Raw genomic sequence first — 20,000 nt, 5'->3', positions numbered from 1 at the left:
AAAACACTAACGTTATGTTGAACGCATCCCCAAAGACAGCATGGCTCTAACCTGATCCCAGATCTGTTTGTTCTCTTGTCAACTTAACTTATTGCTGTCATTGTCAAGCCAAACATGTTTAGCGTGACAACGAGTGACAAGTAGTTGGCATGATGGCCCCAGCAGACTGGTACTTAGGCTAGCAGGCTTTGATCTAGTGGTTAATTATCCCAATTAATGTGAATACAGGTCCACGTCCATAATAGCAACCTATTCCTTACATAAGGCACTACCTATGACCAGAGTGTGGGCACTAGATAGGGAATAGGGTTGCCATTTGGGACGTAACCCAGGTCTGGGATCTGTTGGTATGGATGAAGCACAATGATGTGGCTGTTGTTAAAACTCATGTTGGGAGAAAAAAGATAGAGCGAGAGAGAGAAAGTGTGAGAGAGAGAGAGAGAGAAAGAGAGAGGGAGAAAGAGAGAGAGAGAGAGAGCGTTGCCCCTTGAAGTGGGCCTGGATGAATCTCCTCTATTCTGCTTTATTATTTAATTTTACCTACCATTCATTTATTCTATATTTTATTATCTATCTATTTATTTACCTATCTGTCGTTTTTTTCTAAGATTGTTATAATGAACCTATAAAGGGACGATACTAAAATGCTTCTTTATTTTTTGCTCAAGATAACAAGCTGTTTTAAATAACATTTGTGGGCTGTGTATAAAAAAATGTTGAAATGTAAAAAAAAAATAATAAAGAATGTATTTCCTTAAGATGTTTTGTCTGGAATAAGCATTTATAGAGCATTCATAAAGTCCTCATAAGCATTCATAAAGTCCTCATAAACATTCATAAAGTCCTCATAAACATTCATAAAGTCCTCATAAACATTCATAAAGTCCTCATAAGCATTCATAAAGTCCTCATTAGCATTCATAAAGTCCTCATAAGCATTCATAAAGTCCTCAAACATTCATAAAGTCCTCAAACATTCATAAAGTCCTTATAAGCATTCATAAAGTCCTCATAAGCATTCATAAAGTCCTCATAAACATTCATAAAGTCCTCATAAACATTCATAAAGTCCTCATAAACATTCATAAAGTCCTCATAAACATTCATAAAGTCCTCATAAACATAAGCATCCATGAGTCTTCATAAGCCCCAAGCATACACAGTGTCCACAAGATTTATGGCAGCACTGCAAAAGGGACCCGTTGGATTTCAGTAGCCAACACTAGTCACAGACCTCGAGGAGCATACTGCATAAACCCAGTAAACCCTATCCTAAAGATACATACTGTATAAACCCAGTAAACCCTATCCTAAAGATACATACTGTATTAACCCAGTAAACCCTATCCTAAAGATACATACTGTATAAACCCAGTAAACCCTATCCTAAAGATACATACTGTATAAACCCAATAAACCCTATCCTAAAGATACATACTGTATTAACCCAGTAAACCCTATCCTAAAGATACATACTGTATAAACCCAGTAAACCCTATCCTAAAGATACATACTGTATAAACCCAGTAAACCCTATCCTAAAGATACATACTGTATTAACCCAGTAAACCCTATCCTAAAGATACATACTGTATTAACCCAGTAAACCCTATCCTAAAGATACATACTGTATAAACCCAGTAAACCCTATCCTAAAGATACATACTGTATTAACCCAGTAAACCCTATCCTAAAGATACATACTGTATAAACCCAGTAAACCCTATCCTAAAGATACATACTGTATTAACCCAGTAAACCCTATCCTAAATATACATACTGTATAAACCCAGTAAACCCTATCCTAAAGATACATACTGCATAAACCCAGTAAACACTATCCTAAAGATACATACTGTATAAACCCAGTAAACCCTATCCTAAAGATACATACTGTATTAACCCAGTAAACCCTATCCTAAAGATACATACTGTATAAACCCAGTAAACCCTATCCTAAAGATACATACTCCATAAACCCAGTAAACCCTATCCTAAAGACACATACTGCATTAACCCAGTAAACCCTATCCTAAATATACATACTGCATAAACCCAGTAAACCCTATCCTAAATATACATACTGCATAAACCCAGTAAACCCTATCCTAAAGATACATACTGCATAAACCCAGTAAACCCTATCCTAAATATACATACTGCATAAATAGTCTTTAACCAGTCCTCTTCTGAGTTCTGTGAATTCACAAAGAACAGTCATATAGCAAGCACACACACACACACACACACACACACACACACACACACACACACACACACACACACACACACACACACACACACACACACACACACACACACACACACACACACACACACACACACACACACACACACACACACACACACCTTTGCATATTTGATTCCTTCTCTTGTTGGTGAGGCCATGCATTCTCTGCTTCACATGCTGAGCCCGTGATGGGGGGAACAGAACAGCACAGTGGTCATAAAACATTCACAACACACACTTCCTTCCTGTGTGTGCGATATGTGCCCAGTAGCTGTGTTTCTGCAGTGAGAGCAACCCCTGGGTAGACTAGTTACCTAGCTACACCATCCAAACACTTGAGAACGCACACACACACACACACACACACACACACACACACACACACACACACACACTGTAAGTAGTATCCTCACTGCAGAGTGCTGCAGCTTGGCTGGGTGTTAAGGTTAGAACACTGATTAGAGAAGTCATCAACAGGAACCTATTCACCAATCAACATGCTGAGCTGAAAACCATGTGAGCAGGGTGGATGTGAGGGGTTTGGTTTGGGGGTACAGGGGAATGTGAGCAGGGTGGATGTGAGGGGTTTAGTTTGGGGGTACAGGGGAATGTGAGCAGGGTGGATGTGAGGGGTTTAGTTTGGGGGTACAGGGGAATGTGAACAAGGTGGATGTGAGGGGTTTAGTTTGGGGGTTCAGGGGAATGTGAGCAGGGTGGATGTGAGGGGTTTAGTTTGGGGGTACAGGGGAATGTGAGCAGGGTGGATGTGAGGGGTTTAGTTTGGGGGTACAGGGGAATGTGAGCAGGGTGGATGTGAGGGGTTTAGTTTGGGGGTACAGGGGAATGTGAGCAGGTTGGATGTGAGGGGTTTAGTTTGGGGGTTTAGGGGAATGTGAGCAGGGTTGATGTGAGGCGTTTAGTTTGGGGTTCAGGGGAATGTGAGCAGGGTTGATGTGAGGCGTTTAGTTTGGGGTTCAGGGGAATGTGAGCAGGGTTGATGTGAGGCGTTTAGTTTGGGGGTTTAGGGAATGTGAGCAGGGTTGATGTGAGGGGTTTAGTTTGGGGTACAGGGGAATGTGAGCAGGGTTGATGTGAGGGGTTTAGTTTGGGGGTTTAGGGGAATGTGAGCAGGGTGGATGTGAGGGGTTTAGTTTGGGGGTTTAGGGGAATGTGAGCAGGGTTGATGTGAGGGGTTTAGTTTGGGGGTACAGGGGAATGTGAGCAGGGTTGATGTGAGGCTTTAGTTTGGGGGTTTAGGGGAATGTGAGCAGGGTTGATGTGAGGGGTTTAGTTTGGGGGTTTAGGGAATGTGAGCAGGGTTGATGTGAGGGGTTTAGTTTGGGGGTACAGGGGAATGTGAGCAGGGTTGATGTGAGGGTTTAGTTTGGGGTTCAGGGGAATGTGAGCAGGGTGGATGTGAGGGTTTAGTTTGGGGGTTCAGGGAATGTGAGCAGGGTTGATGTGAGGGGTTTAGTTTGGGGGTTTAGGGGAATGTGAGCAGGGTTGATGTGAGGGGTTTAGTTTGGGGGTACAGGGGAATGTGATCAGGGTTGATGTGAGGGTTTAGTTTGGGGTTCAGGGGAATGTGAACAGGGTGGATGTGAGGGGTTTAGTTTGGGGGTTTAGGGAATGTGAGCAGGGTTGATGTGAGGGGTTTAGTTTGGGGGTTTAGAGGGAATGTGAGCAGGGTTGATGTGAGGCTTTAGTTTGGGGGTTTAGGGGAATGTGAGCAGGGTGGATGTGAGGGGTTTAGTTTGGGGTTTTGGGGAATGTGAGCAGGGTTGATGTGAGGGGTTTAGTTTGGGGGTACAGGGGAATGTGAGCAGGGTTGATGTGAGGCTTTAGTTTGGGGGTTTAGGGGAATGTGAGCAGGGTTGATGTGAGGGGTTTAGTTTGGGGGTTTAGGGGAATGTGAGCAGGGTGGATGTGAGGGTTTAGTTTGGGGGTTCAGGGGAATGTGAGCAGGGTGGATGTGAGGGGTTTAGTTTGGGGGTTTAGGGGAATGTGAGCAGGGTGGATGTGAGGGGTTTAGTTTGGGGGTTCAGGGGAATGTGAGCAGGGTGGATGTGAGGGTTTAGTTTGGGGGTTCAGGGGGACATGATTGGAGAGAATGTGGATAAGTCATGTGTGTGACAGATGGACACACACTCAGGATGCAGTTCACGAGGGAGGAGCTGATCTCAGATCATTATGACCGATGAGAGTGTCAGTTACCACAGCATGGCCAAGGACTCTCTGTCTCTCACTCACACACACAGTCTCAGTGCCATTCCTAATGCAGTCTATCATGACTGTTCCATGGAGTGGTTTCTCTCCTCAACCAGGCACCAGGCCTTTAGGAGAACATCACAACCCTCCTGCCTCTAACAGACAACCACAGGGCTGTCCTCTAGTCTGGCCCTGTGACAAAGCAATACCTCAACTCCTACAGCAGAGAGCTCAGAGTCATATTAATGATAACATTTAGTAAAGAGACACTACTCAGAGAGTCATATTAATGATAACATTTAGTAGTAGACACTACTCAGAGAGTCATATTAATGACAACATTTAGTAAAGAGACACTACTCAGAGAGTCATATTAATGATAACATTTAGTAGTAGACACTACTCAGAGAGTCATATTAATGACAACATTTAGTAAAGAGACACTACTCAGAGAGTCATATTAATGATAACATTTAGTAAAGAGACACTACTCAGAGAGTCATATTAAAAAGCATATTAAAAAGTCTCCGTCCATAGATGGTCCTATCCACAACCACAACAGCCAGCATGAATGGTTGTCAATCATTGCCCAACAGATACCAAAGCAGCTTGAAAGGAGTAAAGAAAGAAAGAAAGAAAGAAAGAAAGAAAGAAAGAAAGAAAGAAAGAAAGAAAGAAAGAAAGAAAGAAAGAAAGAAAGAAACGAGAGAGCGAGAGATCGAGACAGCGAGAGAGACAGAGAGCGAGACAGCGAGAGAGCGATAGAGCGAGACAGCGAGACAGTGAGGGAGAGAGATGTAAAAGAGATGATGATTGTTCCTACCTCCAGCCACTGCAGTCTTCTTTCCCACGGTGACAGTCACAGCTGTGGTGGCGATCACCATCCTCCCTGACGCCTCTGATACAGAAATAGAGACAGCTTTTAGAACCCCAATACAGAGGTCCACAGGGTTTGTACATCGTGAACATGGGGACCAAAAGGGTGCAGAGTTTTGCTCTTGCCCAGCTGGCTGAATCAAATAATCAGTTAATCAAGGACTTGATAGCAGCGCTTTCGGATAGCGACAAAATCATTTGCTGAATGGAATATTTTTACTTGATTAGGTGTGAATATGATGTGTGGGTACTAAAACGTGCAGACCTTTGGGACCCCAGAACCACGTTAACAAACAGCATATCCAGACAGTCAAACCTATGTGTTATGTCTGAGGCCCTCCATCCACTATAGCAGGCTGGACTTAACACTAAATCATTAAAACAAGCAAATTACATTTGGCGACAGATCATTTATGAACTCTGCATAAATGCCACGTTAATGTCATGTAATTTAATGTAACATGGTATGTGACCCATGGCACCTTATTCCCTATGAGCCCTGGTCAACAGTAGTGCACTGTAAAGGGACTAGGATGTTATTTGGGATGCAACAATGGCAAAGCTCACTCATGCAATCTATCCATTCACTGTCAGGGAAACAACACTGTATTACTGTGCTACAAACAATGTGAGTACATCTAATTAGCCTCAATGAATGACTCTGTGACTGATGACTCATCGTGTGTGTGTGTGTGTGTGTGTGTGTGTGTGTGTGTGTGTGTGTGTGTGTGTGTGTTGACCTATTCATTAGTATTCATCAGTGATATTGTTGTGAATAATGAAACTGAACCAAATAGCTCTGAGCCATCTATTTACAATCAATATTTACAATGTAAACTAAATGCTAGCGTGTTATATTTGTTTTGGAAGTGTGTGTGTGTGTGTGTGTGTGTGTGTGTGTGTGTGTGTGTGTGTGTGTGTGTGTGTGTGTGTGTGTGTGTGTGTGTGTGTGTGTGTGTGTGTGTGTGTGTGTGTGTGTGGATCAGTGGAGGCTGCTGAGAGGAGGACAGCTCATAATAATGGCTGGAACGGAGCGAATGGAATGGCATCAAACACCTGGAAACCATGGAAACCATTTGTTTGATGTATTTCATACCATTCCACTGGTTCTGCTCCAGGCATTACCACGAGCCAGTCCTCCCTAAATAAGGTGCCACCAACCCCCTGTGGTGTAGAGGTGCTGTATTGACTGTTTGTATTTGTAAATGAAGAGGGTGACATCATGTCTGGTTTCCCTGGTTACAAGGCTATGTCTGTCTGTCTGTCTGCCCATCTATCTGTCTGTCTGTCTGCCCATCTATCTGTCTGTCTGTCTGCCCATCTATCTGTCTGTGTGTCTGCCCATCTATCTGCCCGTCTGCCCGTCTGCCCGTCCGTCCGTCCGTCCGCCCGTCTGTCTAGACTCAGATATAGACTGGAACAGCTGAGTCCCCCTATACCCCTAATGACCTGATAGACTCAGATATAGACTGGAACAGCTGAGTCCCCCTATACCCCTAATGATCTGATATACTCAGATATAGACTGGAACAGCTGAGTCCCCCTATACCTCTAATGACCTGATAGACTCAGATATAGACTGGAACAGCTGAGTCCCCCTATACCTCTAATGATCTGATAGACTCAGATATAGACTGGAACAGCTGAGTCCCCCTATACCTCTAATGACCTGATAGACTCAGATATAGACTGGAACAGCTGAGTCCCCCTATACCTCTAATGACCTGATAGACTCAGATATAGACTGGAACAGCTGAGTCCCCCTATACCTCTAATGACCTGATAGACTCAGATATAGACTGGAACAGCTGAGTCCCCCTATACCTCTAATGACCTGATAGACTCAGATATAGACTGGAACAGCTGAGTCCCCCTATACCCCTAATGACCTGATAGACTCAGATATAGACTGGAACAGCTGAGTCCCCCTATACCTCTAATGACCTGATAGACTCAGATATAGACTGGAACAGCTGAGTCCCCCTATACCCCTAATGACCTGATAGACTCAGATATAGACTGGAACAGCTGAGTCCCCCTATACCTCTAATGATCTGATAGACTCAGATATAGACTGGAACAGCTGAGTCCCCCTATACCCCTAATGATCTGATAGACTCAGATATAGACTGGAACAGCTGAGTCCCACTATACCCCTAATGATCTGATAGACTCAGATATAGACTGGAACAGCTGAGTCCCACTATACCCCTAATGATCTGATAGACTCAGATATAGACTGGAACAGCTGAGTCCCCCTATACCCCTAATGACCTGATAGACTCAGATATAGACTGGAACAGCTGAGTCCCCCTATACCTCTAATGACCTGATAGACTCAGATATAGACTGGAACAGCTGAGTCCCCCTATACCCCTAATGACCTGATAGACTCAGATATAGACTGGAACAGCTGAGTCCCCCTATACCCCTAATGACCTGATAGACACAGCTATAGACACTGCTATTCTCCATTAAAACTGCTGTCAGTTAAACCTAGCAAGGCTATTGGGTTCAGCTGGGCCTGCTGCAGTGTGGAGTGCTGATCTGTAGATTTAGCTTAGCTGTACTTGTGCTGTCTGTCTGTCTGTCTGTCTGTCTGTCTGTCTGTCTGTCTGTCTGTCTGTCTGTCTGTCTGTCTGTCTGTCTGTCTGTCTGTCTGTCTGTCTGTCTGTCTGTCTGTCTGTCGGTCTGTCTGTCTGTCTGTCTGTCTGTCTGTCTGTGCCTGTACAGTATTGTGGGTCTGTCTGTCTGTCTGTCTGTCTGTCTGTCTGTCTGTCTGTCTGTCTGTCTGTCTGTCTGTCTGTCTGTCTGTCTGTCTGTCTGTCTGTCTGTCTGTCTGTCTGGGGTGTGTGTGTGTGTGTGTGTGTGTGTGTGTGTGTGTGTGTGTGTGTGAGTGTGTGTGTGTGTTGTTACCTGGGTAGAGTCTGAAGAAGCCAGTAGTCTGTCTGTCTACAACATGAAATGGTAAGTTCATACTCTAAGCGATGTACTTATAGACACATAATGAAATGTCCTTCATCTCCTCCTTGACTATCCATGCCCTCCCCCGCCCACATTCATCATCCCATGGACGTCAGGAGAGAAAATGGAGAGCTATATTAATGACTTTACAACAAGACCAGGCAGTTCAGAGAGGGCTCATGCAGAGAGACAGAGAGAGACAGAGAGAGATGAATAGAGAGAAAGAAATAGAGAGACAGAGAGTAGGAGAGAGACAGAGAGAGACAGAGAGAGATGAATAGAGAGAGAGAAATAGAGAGACAGAGAGTAGGAGAGAGAGAGAGAGACAGAGAGGGAGCGTAGGAGAGAGATAGTGTTTGGGATCGAGACAGAGAGATGGAGAGAGAGAGAGAGACAGAGAGGGAGAGTAGGAGAGAGATAGTGTTTGGGATCGAGACAGAGAGATGGAGAGAGAGAGAGAGAGACAGAGAGGGAGAGTAGGAGAGAGATAGTGTTTGGGATCGAGACAGAGAGATGGAGAGAGGTAAAGATAGGTAGAAGCAGAGAGAGAGAGATAAAGGAGAAAGAGATGAGAGAAAGAGAAAGAAGGGACTGTGAAGCATGCTGGTAGGTGAGCCAGGTAGAGACAGGCTGTTTAATTGAAATACCCTCCTCGTCCTCAAGGTCATCCGGCCTGGAGGTGGCGCTATGGTCCTCCTCATAGTCCCTGAACACATCTGATGAGGACACCAGACCAGGAGCCTTTCAGAGGCCACCACATCACACAACTACACTGGGGGACATTATGGTCCCTGAACACATCTGATGAGGACACCAGACCAGGAGCCTTTCAGAGGCCTCACAGGGACATGGCAGAGACCACCACATTAAAGTACTTTAATAGAGTTGACTGTTTATCCCCTCATACCCTGGGTAATGTCCTACCAATATACTAAGTTCCCCAAACGACAGTTTTATAAGGAAGGATTTACATGTGCTGATCGTGATTAGGGCTGTGATGAGTTTTGGACGACGGTTATTGTTCAGCCAAATGAGTCACAGTTGTAATCTTTATTTTTGTTGTTGAAGATGCACATATTCTCCTCCTGACTGCGCGGGCTGCAGCTGGAGGGAGGCGGCGTGGGATAAACGCTTATGACGGTTATTTCATTTACATGACGGGTCTTCATCAATAATCGTCGGTCACACGGTTATACTGTAATACGGTAATACGGTTATACTGTAATATGGTTATACGGTAACATGGTAATACGGTTATACGGTAATACGGTTATACGGTAATATGGTAATACGGTTATACGGTAATACGGTTATACGGTAATATGGTTATACGGTAATATGGTTAACCGGTTATACGGTAATACGGTTATACTGCAACACGGTTATACTGTAATACGGTTATACGGTAATATGGTAATACTGTAATACGGTAATACGGTTGGTTATACGGTAATATAGTAATACGGTTATACGGTAATATGGTTATACAGTTAACCGGTTATACGGTAATACGGTAATACGGTAATTGTGCCAGCCCTAATCGTGACCACTATGTAAATGTCAAGATCTTTCAATAAGCTGTTTTACTTCCTGGAGTTGAGTGAAATGATTGTACAGTGAGCTGCTATGGATAAGAGACTGACATGTAGCTAGAGCCACTGGTCTACATTGGACAATACGCAGATACAGCCTTTCTGACTGTTGAGTTACCTATACATACACCCTGGATACATACACCCTGGATACATTCACCCTGGATACATACACCCTGGATACATACACCCTGGATACATACACCCTGGATACATACACCCTGGATACATACACCCTGGATACATACACCCTGGATACATACACCCTGGATACATACACCCTGGCGTTGCACCAGACAGAATAGATGTTAAATCTCCCTGTACTGTTGTGCTTTAGTCCCAGACAGTCTGTCTGTCTGTATTAGGTGGTTATTGTTCTGTTACAAGACAATCACAAACAAGAAAGCTATTGATCGTGTCTGGGTTTATAAAAATGGAAATTCACCAGAGCCACTAAGGTAGCTTGTGAGTAATGTTTAGAGAGTAAATATGCATCCCAAATGTTACCCTATTCCCTATGGTTCCCTGTGAACCCTGGACAAAAGTAGTGCACTACATAGGGAATAGGGTGCCACTCGGGACACAACCTAGATAAAGGGGCTTGCTGTCTGTCGCTGCTGGCGGTTGCTAGGCTGGGGGTTGCTATGGCGACTGTATCTGTGTGGGAGCAGAGAGAAAGTAGTCCCTACCTTTGGTGTTACTATTCAGTTTATTTAAACTCCACAAGGAGATTGTATTAGGTGGTTATTGTACTTTTACAAGACAATCACAAACATAAATAGCTATTGATCCTCTGTAGCTCAGTTGGTAGAGCATGGCGCTTTCATCATTCTGGATAAAAGTGTTTGCTTAATGGCATATATTGATCAACTGGCCAATTTTCCCTGGCGACAGAGTGGGAGAACAGAGAGAAAGTAGTCCCTACCTCTGAAAGTAGAAAGTAGTTCCTACTCCTGGTGTAACTGTTCGGTTGTTGTCCCAGACTCCATACGGGTATTATTAGGTGGTTATTGTACTGTTACAAGACAATCACAACAGTGTGTGGTGGAGCAGAGAGAAAGTAGTCCCTACCTCTGGTGTCCTCTTTGGGGATGTAGTACAGGAACTTGCCGGCGGGGTACTCTGCAGCGCGGCGATACCACACGGGGAAGTGGTCCATTGTAAAGATGTTCTCCTTGTCCGACGGAGACAGGAATTTCCTGTGAGGGGTCAGAATTGGGTGTAACACAGATACAATTATTACTTATTGATTTAAGTAATCAATAAAATATAAAAAACATTTATGAGCATTTCTAAACATCTATAAGCATTTAAAAGGCTTTTTATTGAAAGCTATCATAAAGTTTTGCCAAAATCTTGAAATCAATTGTAAAACAAGAAGCCAGTGCAGTGCAAGGAAGGCAGGCTGGGATCTACAGGATTATAATCTACTGTCTTGGTACTAGTTAAAATGATCTACAGGATTATAATCTACTGTCTTGGTACTAGTTAAAATGATCTACAGGATTATAATCTACTGTCTTGGTACTAGTTAAAATGATCTACAGGATTATAATCTACTGTCTTGGTACTAGTTAAAATTATCTACAGGATTATAATCTACTGTCTTGGTACTAGTTAAAATTATCTACAGGATTATAATCTACTGTTTTGGTACTAGTTAAAAGCTTTAACTAAACCAAAGTAGATCATTTTAAGATTGTTCTGTACATCAGTTGGGGTCTCTATACTGTAAGCTTCAATATGAGGACCTAAACCTGGCATGAAAGTGCATCATTGTAGCTGTGTGGGCTAATATAGTCAAAATGTTTGCCTTGGGGTAAATTGAGCCAATGGTTGAGCCAATGGCAAGTTGAGCAAATTGAAGGGTTTTCTTGCCGTGTTTAATGCAAGGCATTATCGCTAGGATAGGATCTGCAGGATTATAATCTACTGTTTTGGTCCTAGTTAAAAGCTTTGCTTCTGCGTGTGATGAAATGCAGAAGCCAGTCCATTGAAGCTTGCTTTTTGCAACTAAAAGAAACCTTTAAGACCAAAATGAACCAAAATCAGGTCATTTTCTGTCATGTACTGACTTGGAGAAGACCTTTGGTCTGGAAACACAGGAGTTGGGAGGGTCACAGGTCACAAGAAGGGGTGTGGGGTACATGGTAACATACAGAGAAGTTAGCCAGATTCAGAAAGCAACCATGTCAGAAGAACAATGTGCTGTTGAAGCAGTATGTAGAGGGGAGAGTGGGGTAAATTGAGCCAAGGGGTAAATTGAGCCACCCTTGTTTCTAGTAAACAATGCACCACATTAATCATTTAACCAAATATTTAGGAAGAGGCCTTCATTTCATGGAGTCTGTGAAGGAAGAAACCACATGGAAAAAGGGGTAAGCAAGTTACAGTAGGTTAAAAAACGGATTTTCCCCAAGTCAAATGAAGGTGTTATGTTATACCGTAGGTTTCATAATGCTTGTATCTAAACTAAAGTAGATGTTAAGATTGTTCTATACATCAGTTGAGGTCTCTATAAGCTTCAATATGAGGACCTAAACCTAACATGAAAGTACATCATTATAGCTGTGTGGGCTAATATAGTCAAAATGTCTGCCTTGGGGTAAATTGAGCCAATGGCCATGAGGTAAATTGATCAAATGGAAGTGTTTTCCTCCCAGGCGTAATGTGAGGAACTATCTCTGGGATATGAGGTAACAACAGGGCCTGCCTATGTTAAAAGTGCTTAAAAATCACAAATTGTTTGTTAGGTATTAAGCCTGTGTCAAAAGATGCTTAAAAAGACCAAAAAAAGAAATTGTGATGAATTGTGTTTAAGAAATAAAGATAAGACATGGTTTTAAAATGGTAGTGGTACTATTTCATTCAATAGAGAGATTTGTAGGCGGCTTAACTTACCCTGTCCTGCAGACAAGCTATGTTTTCAAAACTGTAATGTTTACATGAATTTTGATTATTTCCTGGGATACACAACATCCTGAAATATATGTAAATATATGTATCCTTATCAGAAAGAAAACTTTATTTCCTTTGACAGAGTGATGCTAAATGTAAAAAATGGCTCATCTTACCCCACTCTCCCCTACTGTATTGTACTACCTAGATGCCCTGACCAAAGGAGGCTGCTGAGGGGAGGAGGGCTCATAATAATGGAATGGCATCAAACACCTGGAAACCATGGAATTGATATATGTGATACCATTCCACTAATGTCGCTCCAGCCAGTAGCACAAGCCTGTCATCCCCAATTAAGGTGCCACCAACCTCCTGTGGACACGACAGTACCTTCATCACCCACTAGAGGGCCATGATAGTCCACTGGAGGATATTCTTGAAGGTAATATCTCCACAAAGGAAACAACACAAACACAACACAAACACGTCCCTCAGAACTAAGAGCAATAACCCAGCCATCCCTGTACACAATCGCTGTAAGAGGGACTCTCCATTTTGCAGAGTCGGCAAGTTTGTTTTCAAAACAAATTTCAAATCAAACGGTTGAGTCCCAAATGGCACTCTAATCCCTATATAATACACTACTACTAAACCAGAGTCCATAGGGCCTATATAATACACTACCTCTAAACCAGAGTCCATAGGGCCTATATAATACACTACCTCTAGACCAGAGTCCATAGGGCCTATATAATACCAGAGTCCATAGGGCCTATATAATACACTACCTCTAAACCAGAGTCCATAGGACCTATATAATACACTACCTCTAAACCAGAGTCCATAGGGCCTATATAATACACTACCTCTAGACCAGAGTCCATAGGGCCTATATAATACACTACCTCTAGACCAGAGTCCATAGGGCCTATATAATACACTACCTCTAGACCAGAGTCCATAGGGCCTATATAATATGGAATAGGGACTCAGTCAGTCTCCAGGCTGATATCTTCAGATCCATCAAACACAGAGCCTCCTAATGGATCATGTAGACACACACCTGTTAAGGTCAACAAAGAGCTGCTGGCCCAAAACTCTCCCTCACAGAGGACAATTACACAATGAGTAACGGGAGCAATCAGATGACTGATAGCTAGTGAGATTATGTAGGGTGTTAGTCACTCTGAGCCAAAACCCTGCCTGGCAAGAGGGTACTGCCAGGGCAGTTAAGAGTCCTGAAGAGCCCTAACAAGAACAGTTACTGGAGAGATAAGAGTCTCTCTGAGAGTAGAGTAGACTACAGACAGACTAGTCAGTTTCTACAGACAGACTGAATAACAGAGTAAATCCCCTTTTGGCAAGTAGAGGTTTACAGCCATCCTGCTACAGTCATGGTATCTTCTGACTGTTATACTGTACAAAGGACTCACCCACCCACCCACCCGCTAACTCACCTACTCACCCACCCACCCACCCACCCACCCACCCACCCACCCACTAACTCACCTACTCACCCACCAACCCACTAACTCACCCACCCACCCACCCACCCACCCACTAACTCACCCACTAACTCACCAACTCACCCACCCACTAACTCACCCACCAAACCACTAACTCACCAACTCACCCACCCACTAACTCACCCACCAACCCACTAACTCACCCACCCACCCACAAACACACCCACCCACCAACACACCCACAAACACACCCACCCACCCACTAACTCACCCACCCACTAACTCACCCACTAACCCACCCACTCACCCACTGACTCACCCACTCACCCACCCACCCACCCACCCACTAACCCACCCACTCACCCACTAACTCACCCACCGGATGTAATAAATGTAGCCACTTATGTACAGCAGAGACAACCCAGTAAAACAACAGATGATAAGCCAATGTGTTTCAGTACTGTAGGTCTGACTTACTTGGCAACACGTTTCTCAATGCCCACATATCTGCTGACCCTCATCAGACCAGACCGGGTCCCCAGGAACGCTGTCTCCACCCCCTCGTCCATACTGAACACACAGAGGAGAGACGAGGAGGGGCAATAACACAACAGCTGAAAATCAGCCATCTAATCAAATCTAAACAATGACGTAGAACATTTATCAACAGATAATACATATGGGATATAATGGCAGCATGGTATGTTACAGCACTGTTACCAACCCAGATGGGTTGAAGATCATGTCTGTCTGGTAGGCCTCTCCATGGGGGATGTGACCACAGAGTGTGGTGGTAGTGTGCAAGTGTAGTGTAGTAATGTAGTGGTTTAGTGTAGTAGTGTAGTAGTGTAGTGGTGTAGTAGTGTAATAGTGTAGTAGTGTAGTAGTGTAGTGGTTTAGTGTAGTAGTGTAGTGGTTTAGTGTAGTAGTGCAGCGGCTTAGCGTAGCAGCGAAGTGGTTCAGCGCGGCAGCGCAGCAGCGCAGCAGCGCGGCAGCGCAGCGGCGCAGCGGCGCAACAGCGCAGCAGCGCAGCAGCGCAGCGGCCCAGCGCAGCAGCGCAGCGGCCCAGCGCAGCAGCGCAGCGGCCTCAGCGCAGCACGAAGCGGCCCAGCGCGGCAGCGCAGCAGCGCAGCAGCCCAGCGCGGCAGCGCAGCGGCGCAGCAGCGCAACGAGCGCAGGAGCGCAGGGCGGAAGACGCAGCAGCGCGGCAGCGCAGCAGCGCAGCAGCGCGGCAGCGCAGCAGCGCAGCAGCGCAGCGGCGCAGCAGCGCGGCAGCGCAGCAGCGAAGCAGCGCAGCAGCGCAGCAGCGCGGCAGCGCAGCAGCGCAGCGGCGAAGCAGCGCAGCAGCGCAGCAGCGCAGCAGCGCGGCAGCGCAGCAGCGCGGCAGCGCAGCAGCAGCAGCGCAGCAGCGGCAGAGCAGCGGCAGTGCGGCAGCGCAGCGGCGGCAGCGTGGCAGCGCAGCAGCGGGCAGCGCAGCAGCGCAGCAGCGCGGCAGCGCAGCAGCGCGGCAGCGCAGCAGCGCGGCAGCGCAGCAGCGCACCAGCGCGGCAGCGCAGCAGCGGCAGCGCAGCAGCGCAGCAGTGCGGCAGCGCAGCAGCAATGGCAGCGCAGCAGCGCAGCAGCGCGGCAGCGCAGCGCAGCAGCGCGGCAGTCCAGCAGCGTCCCAGCGCGGCAGCGCAGCGCAGCAGCGCGGCAGCGCGGCAGCGCAGCAGCGCAGCAGCGCGGGCAGCGCAGCAGTGCGGCAGCGCAGCACGAGCAGCGCGGCAGCGCAGCAGCGCAGCAGCGCGGCAGCGCAGCAGCGCAGCAGCGCAGCAGCGCGGCGCGCAGCAGCGCGGCAGCGCAGCAGCGCGGCAGCGCAGCAGCGCACCAGCGCGGCAGCGCCAGCAGGCAACAGCGCGGCAGCGCAGCAGCGCGGCAGCGCAGCAGCGCGGCAGCGCAGCAGCGCGCGCAGCAGCGCAGCAGCAGCGCGGCAGCGCAGCAGCGCAGCAGCGCAGCAGCGGGCAGCGCAGCAGCGAGCAGTGGGGCGGTGCAGCAGCAGCCCGGCACGCAGCAGCGCAGCAGCGGCAGCGCAGCAGCGCGGCAGCGCAGCGGTGCGGCGGCCGGCGGCAGCAGTGCAGCAGCGCAGCAGCGGCAGCGCAGCAGTGCAGCAGCGGCAGCCAGCAGCAGCGGCAGCGCAGCAGGCAGCAGTGCGGCGCAGCAGCGCAGCAGCGCAGCAGTGCGCGCAGCGCAGCAGCGCGGCAGCGCGGCAGCGGCAGCGCAGCAGCGCAGCAGTGCGGCAGCGCAGCAGCGCGGCAGTGCGGCAGCGCGGCAGCGCGAGCGCGGCAGCGCGGCAGCGCAGCGCAGCGCGCGGCAGTCCGGCAGCGTCCCAGCGCGGCAGCGCAGCGCAGCAGTGCGGCAGCGCGGCAGTGCGGCAGCGCAGCAGCGCAGCAGCGCAGCAGCGGCAGCGCAGCAGCGCGGCAGCGCAGCACCAGCAGCAGCAGCGCAGCAGCGCACAGCGCGGCAGCGCACAGCGCAGCAGCGCGGCAGCGCAGCAGCGCGGCAGCGCAGCAGCGCAGCAGCGCAGCAGCGCGGCAGCGCAGCAGCGCGGCAGCGCAGCACGCAGCAGCGCGGCAGCGCAGCAGCGCAGCAGCGCAGCAGCGGCAGCGCAGCAGCGCGGCAGCGCAGCAGCGCAGCAGCAGCGCAGCAGCGCGGCAGCGCAGTGCGGGGCAGCAGCGCGGCAGTGCAGCAGCGCAGCAGCAGCGGCAGCGCAGCGGGCAGTGCAGCAGCGCACAGCGCGGAGTGCAGCGCAGCAGCGCGGCAGCAGCGGCAGCGCAGCAGCGCAGCAGTCGCGGCAGCGCAGCAGCGCAGCGGCGCAGCAGCGGGGCAGTGCAGCAGCACAGCAGCGCAGCGGCGCAGCAGCGCGGCAGTGCAGCAGCGCGGCAGCGCAGCGTCCGCGCGGCAGCGCAGCAGCAGCGCAGCAGCGCGGCAGCGCGGTGCGGCAGCGCAGGCGCAGCAGCGCAGCAGCGGGGCAGCGCAGCAGCGCAGCAGCGCGGCAGCCAGCGCAGCAGTGCAGCGCAGCAGCGCGGCAGCGCGGCAGCGCGGCAGCGCGGCAGCGCAGCAGCCAGCGGCGCAGCACGCGGCAGTGCAGCAGCGAGCAGCGAGTGCGGCGGCGCAGCAGCGGCAGCAGCGCGGCAGCGCAGCAGCGGCGGCAGCCAGCAGCGCAGCAGCGCAGCAGCGGCAGCGCAGCAGCGCGGCAGCGCAGCAGCGCAGCAGCGCGGCAGCGCAGCAGCGGCGCAGCGCAGCGGCCAGCAGTGCGGCAGCGCAGTCAGCGCGCAGCGCAGCAGCGCAGCAGCGCGGCAGCGCGGCAGCGCGGCAGCGCGGCACCGCAGCAGTGCAGCGCAGCAGCGCAGCGGCGGCAGTGCGGCGGCGCAGCACGGCAGCGCAGCAGCGCAGCAGCAGCAGCAGCGCAGCACGCGGCAGCGCAGCAGCGGCGGCGCGGCGGCGCAGCAGCGCAGCAGCAGCAGCAGCGCAGCAGCGCAGCACGCAGCAGCGCGGCAGCGCAGCAGCGCGGCAGCGCAGCAGCGCAGCAGCGCAACAGCGCAGCAGCGCAGCAGCGCAGCGGCGGCAGCGGGCCAGAGCGCGGCAGCGCAGCAGCGCAGCAGCAGCAGCAGCGCAGCAGCGCAGCAGCGAGCAGTGCGGCAGCGTCAGCGCAGCAGTCTGGCGGCGCAGCAGCGCAGCAGCGCGGCAGCGCAGCAGCGCGGCAGCGCGGCAGCGCAGCGGTGCGGCAGCAGCAGCGCAGCGCAGCAGCGCGCAGCGCAGCAGCGCAGCAGCGCAGCAGCGCAGCAGCGCAGCAGCGCAGCAGCGCAGCAGCGGCAGTGCAGCACGCAGCAGCGCAGCAGCGCGGCAGCGCAGCGGCGCAGCAGTCCGGCCGCGGCAGCGCAGCAGCGCAGCAGCGCAGCAGGCGCGAGCGCAGCAGTGCGGCAGCGCAGCAGTGCAGCAGTGCGGCAGCGCAGCAGCGCAGCAGCGCGGCAGCGCAGCAGTGCTGCAGCGCTGCAGCGCAGCAGCGCGGCAGTGCGGCAGCGCAGCAGCGGCAGCGCAGCAGCGTTGCAGCGTCGCAGCGCAGCAGTGCGGCAGCGCAGCAGCGCAGCAGCGCGTGCAGCGCAGCAGTGCAGCAGTGCAGCAGCGCTGCAGCGCGGCAGTGTAGCAGCGTAGTAGCGTAGCAGTGCGGTGGTCTGTGTCCGGGCGTGGTAGTGTAGTAAAGTAGCAGCGCAGCAGCGCGGGAGCGTGGTAGCGCGGTAGTGTAGCAGCGTAGTAGCGTGGTAGTGTAGCAGCGCAGCAGCGCGGCAGTGCAGCAGTGTTGTGAGTGTAGTAGTGTGGTAGTGTAGTAGTGTAGTAGTGTTGTAGTGTAGTAGCGCGGTAGTGCAGTATCCATGGTAATTACCCAGATGGGTTGAGCATCAATGCCGTCCAGTAAGCCTCCATGGGGGCTGTGACCACAGCATCAAACAGAGTCTGTCTCAACAGTTCCTCATCACCTATAGACCATGAATGAGATTCCTGTTAAAGGTCAATCTAAGGCTCTTTTTGAAATAGCGTATTACTATTTGAATGTACTGTGGGTTAAGTGTGATGTATGTGGAAAGCTCACACTCCAGATCAGGTTCCTTCCCAGTGAGGTATCGAAACACAGCCTGGAGCTGGGTGAGCTTGCGGTGGTGAGGGTCAATGTCTGTCTCACAGTAGGTCCTGTACACACACACACACACACACACCACACCAACACACCACACACCACACCACACCACACCCACACACACACCACACCACACCACACCACACACCACACACCACACACCACACACCACACCACACACACACACACACACACACACACACACACACACACACACACACACACACACACACACACATCAGTAATAGTGTACCAGTCAGGTTGTATAGCTTGCTGGTGAGTGAAAGAATAGGGAGAGAAACTGATTCGTCAAACACTCACCACTCATTTGCGATGGACACATCTGGCTGCATCAGGTCATTGAGACCTGTGGATGAAAACAAGTTATAACACCATGGTTTAGTAGTTATACTGCAGAGGCCTGTGGATGAAAACAAGTTATAACACCTGGTTTAGTAGTTATACTGCAGAGGCCTGTGGATGAAAACAAGCTTTAACACCATGGTTTAGTAGTTATACTGCAGAGGCCTGTGGATGAAAACAAGTTATAACACCTGGTTTAGTAGTTATACTGCAGAGGCCTGTGGATGAAAACAAGTTATAACACCATGGTTTAGTAGTTATACTGCAGAGGCCTGTGGATGAAAACAAGTTATAACACCTGGTTTAGTAGTTATATTGCAGAGGCCTGTGGATGAAAACAAGTTATAACACCTGGTTTAGTAGTTATACTGCAGAGGCCTGTGGATGAAAACAAGTTATAACACCTGGTTTAGTAGTTATATTGCAGAGGCCTGTGGATGAAAACAAGTTATAACACCATGGTTTAGTAGTTATACTGCAGTGTTTGTTGTTCAGGTAAGACAGACGACTTACCTTCCTTTACAGACACGTTCCCCATGAAGATGTATTCACCGTGCCCTCTGGTCAGCACCATGCCAAGACTGTAGAAACACACTCATTACACGTTTCCACGCTTTCTATTGTTTTTGCCACATTATAACTATTTATGACACGTCTGTATAGAAGAAGAATGTTACTTTGTCTATGCTGATTGAACCAACCTGAACGGT

At 49.4% G+C, this 20,000-nt stretch overlaps 1 protein-coding gene across 1 annotated transcript in view; it reads right to left on the bottom strand.

The window, feature by feature from the left end:
* LOC123723986 (voltage-dependent calcium channel subunit alpha-2/delta-4) overlaps positions 1 to 20,000 on the bottom strand; it is a 189,969-nt gene that overhangs the window by 122,329 nt on the left and 47,640 nt on the right. The window contains exons 19-27 of the mRNA XM_045698667.1: positions 19,992 to 20,000; positions 19,804 to 19,871; positions 19,249 to 19,294; positions 18,883 to 18,980; positions 18,676 to 18,769; positions 14,733 to 14,825; positions 11,967 to 11,984; positions 10,963 to 11,090; positions 5,283 to 5,357 (exon numbers count right to left, since the gene is read on the bottom strand). The exon at positions 19,992 to 20,000 is cut by the window's right edge and continues 53 nt beyond it. Coding sequence (XP_045554623.1) covers positions 5,283 to 5,357; positions 10,963 to 11,090; positions 11,967 to 11,984; positions 14,733 to 14,825; positions 18,676 to 18,769; positions 18,883 to 18,980; positions 19,249 to 19,294; positions 19,804 to 19,871; positions 19,992 to 20,000 — 629 coding nt within the window. The remainder of the gene's footprint in view (positions 1 to 5,282; positions 5,358 to 10,962; positions 11,091 to 11,966; positions 11,985 to 14,732; positions 14,826 to 18,675; positions 18,770 to 18,882; positions 18,981 to 19,248; positions 19,295 to 19,803; positions 19,872 to 19,991) is intronic.

Source organism: Salmo salar, chromosome ssa17 (assembly GCF_905237065.1).
Source record: "Salmo salar chromosome ssa17, Ssal_v3.1, whole genome shotgun sequence".
NCBI lineage: Eukaryota > Metazoa > Chordata > Actinopteri > Salmoniformes > Salmonidae > Salmo > Salmo salar.
This window is presented reverse-complemented; position numbering and strand designations above follow the sequence as displayed.